Source organism: Frankliniella occidentalis, unplaced genomic scaffold (assembly GCF_000697945.3).
Source record: "Frankliniella occidentalis isolate FOCC.00 unplaced genomic scaffold, Focc_3.1 Scaffold3661, whole genome shotgun sequence".
Classification (NCBI taxonomy): Eukaryota; Metazoa; Arthropoda; class Insecta; order Thysanoptera; family Thripidae; genus Frankliniella; species Frankliniella occidentalis.
In genome coordinates, this window is record NW_026270716.1 from 1 (window position 1) to 2,893 (window position 2,893).

Genomic DNA, 2,893 nt, shown 5'->3' on the forward strand with positions numbered 1-2,893 from the left:
GGGGGGGGGTGCCTGTGTGCGTTTGTCGTGCGCCCTTCAGACTGCTCTCGAAGCCGATAGTGTTCGTCATGTCGGCCCCGCGGGCCGTCATTCGCGCCCAGCAGCCACGTTCAGGTTCAGCCCCACGCGGGACCAACCGAGGACCGAGGCACGACTCGACTGCTGCTGCTGCTGCAGCTTGTAAAATGGAGCGAGTCCCGTCCGGCCCGGCCCCAGCTTTGGCACCGACATTCCGTGATTGCCGTAGGGACTTGACGCGGCCGCCCCATCTCTTCGGCGCGTCGTTCGTGACGCCGTGCTGAATGCGCTCGGATCTAGGACAACTCGCCCCAGTCTAACTTGCCCCGGTATAAAGTCGCCCCATGACCATTTCGCCCCGTACCCATGTCGCCCCAACGCTAAGTCGCCCCAGTTGAAATCAGTTTTTTACAAGGAATGTGAACTTCTATTTGATTACATTAAAAGAATCCGGACAAGTTGTGGCCGATGGCTCTTAACTATGTGACTACGTCGTCGTCCTCTGTGTTCTCCACGTAGCCCACCTAGAAAAAGGTTCGGTTGATTCAATAGGAAGAAACTGTTATAAAATTTTTCTTTTGACTCGACGGAATTTTATTGGTTCAAGGGAACATATCCCATAAGGTAATCGAAAAATCGCTTAATTTTGCGGAAAATTAATATCATATTTTCTATTTGTTAGATTTCTATTGATCTAAGGCATTCTCCGTTAATTCAGTGGGACCATTATCTGTGTGCGGTCCACAATTCTGTGGATTCGAACTTTTACTTGGGCCAGAGAAGACTTCAGCTTTGAAGGAGAGGGACGCTTAACAATGCCCAGCAATATTCAAATGGAATAAAAATTGGACGAAAATATTTGACTGGGGCGAGATGGCACAATCCTGCGACTCGCCCCAGCCCTAAAATCGGGGCGAGTTAGCATTGGGGCGACTTGTACCATGGGGCGACTTGGATGGGGCGAGTTGTCCGTCTCCCAATGCGCTCCGCGCGGACTGGGGCGAGGTATCGCTCGCTGCTCCATTTGCCGCTGACTGACGCCCTTAATATGCACTTAATCTCGACCCGAAATGCCCGAACCGACGGCCGACGGCTCCGAAAGTCGCGGGTGGACGACGGCGGTGGCGGCGGATCAAAGGGCGTCGTTATTTCAAAATTATTGAACTCGCTCGTCACCCCGCCTTCGTTTTGCAGAGGGCCATGGCGTCCACCAAGTTCGCCTCCGACCCGGAGGTGTCGTCCATGCTCAAGGACTTCTCGCAGCGGATCGCGAGCAAGAGTCCCGTGGCGCAGAACGGCTCGGTGGCCAACGGCACCGCCAATGCTAAGGCCGGCGGCATCGCGCCCAGCAAGGCGAAGACCCCCGCCGCCGTGGAGGCGAGCCCGGCCGTCAAGGAGCCACAGCACGAGGAGCCCTTCAAGACGGAGATCGTGTGGTTCAACGCCATCGGCTTTCTCATCATGCATCTCATCACCCTGTACGGGATCTACCTGGGCATGTTCCACGCGTACGTCATCACCGACATCTGGGGTGAGTCCTGCAGAGCTTTCCTTCTCATCGATCTCCGTTGCTGCCGTGGCCCCCGCCCGCAACCCCAGGCTCAAACGAGCGAGCCCCCTATGCTTACAGCCTTCATCGTGGGGTTCGTGTCGGCGCAGTCCGTGCTGCTGGGGGCGCACCGCTACTACACGCACCGCTCCTACAAGGCCACCTTCCCTCTGAGGCTGCTCATCGTGCTGTGGCAGACCGTGTCTAGTCAGGTGAGGGTTTGGCTCGGAGCCGGGTCCAGACGCCAACCTTATGGCGCCGTGCTCTCACCTCTCCGTCCTGCTCTGCTCACCTCCCTAGAACTGCCTGTGGGTGTGGGTGCGCGACCACCGCCAGCACCACAAGTTCTCCGACACGCACGCGGACCCCCACAACGCCAGCAGGGGCTTCTTCTTCTCCCACATCGGCTGGCTGATGGTCCGCAAGCACCCCGCCGTGTTCGAGGCCGGCCGTAAGGTGGACATGTCCGACATCGAGGCGGACTGGCTCGTCATGTTCCAGAAAAAGTGAGCGATTTGGTCTTGGTCTGGCAGGGCATGTGTTGTGTTGGACACAAAATACTAGAGCTATATGGATCGTCGATGTTTCTACAGGTATTACAATATCCTGTACGTGCTGCTGTCCATTCTGTTCCCCACGGTGGTCCCGGTGTACTTCTGGGGCGAGACCTGGTGGAACTCGTTCATCATTTCGTTCATCACGAGGACCTTTGTCGTGCTCAACGTGGCGTGGCTGGTGAACAGCTGGGCGCATCTGTACGGCACGCACCCCTTCAACAACGAAATCCTGCCCAGCGAGAGCAGGCTCGTGTCCTTCCTGACATTCGGCGAGGGTTGGCACAACTTCCACCACACTTTCCCCTGGGACTACCGGGCCGCCGAGTTCGGCCAGAACTTCAACTTTACTTGCACCATCATCGAGACGTTCGCCAAGATGGGGTGGGCCTACGACCTGAAGGCGGCCCCTGCGGACCTGGTGCGTCGGAGGGCACTGCGCACCGGAGACGGGACGCACCCGAGGTGAGGATCTTTATATTCGATTCGATCACACTCGCAGTTCAATCACTGACCCCTTTCGTTGTTCAGGTACAACAAGAACGGCGTCCCAGATCACCTGGTGGCCGAGCCAGAGCCCGAGGATGATCTCTTCGACGACGACGACATGGTCGACGTCAAAGACAACAAGACTGAGAATAAAGTGCCTGTGCCCGCCGTCGCCGTCTCGACCACGGCCAAGGACAGGTCGAAGGAGAAACGGGGTTGAGTCGCTAACCGCGATAGCCAAAGACAATGTATTTCTCTTCGTCGACCGCCCCGGCCGCCCCCG

General features: G+C 57.3%; 1 protein-coding gene across 1 annotated transcript; it reads left to right on the forward strand.

Annotated features, from left to right (window-relative positions):
• The first annotated feature begins 1,177 nt into the window (after nucleotides 1–1,177).
• LOC113211327 (acyl-CoA Delta-9 desaturase-like) lies at nucleotides 1,178–2,887 on the forward strand. The gene is made up of 5 exons (XM_052276610.1): nucleotides 1,178–1,549; nucleotides 1,649–1,779; nucleotides 1,868–2,073; nucleotides 2,161–2,586; nucleotides 2,653–2,887. The coding sequence occupies exons 1-5, from the start codon at nucleotides 1,219–1,221 to the stop codon at nucleotides 2,828–2,830; spliced, it is 1,272 nt and encodes a 423-aa protein (XP_052132570.1). The 5' UTR covers nucleotides 1,178–1,218; the 3' UTR covers nucleotides 2,831–2,887.
• Nucleotides 2,888–2,893: the final 6 nt, after the last annotated feature.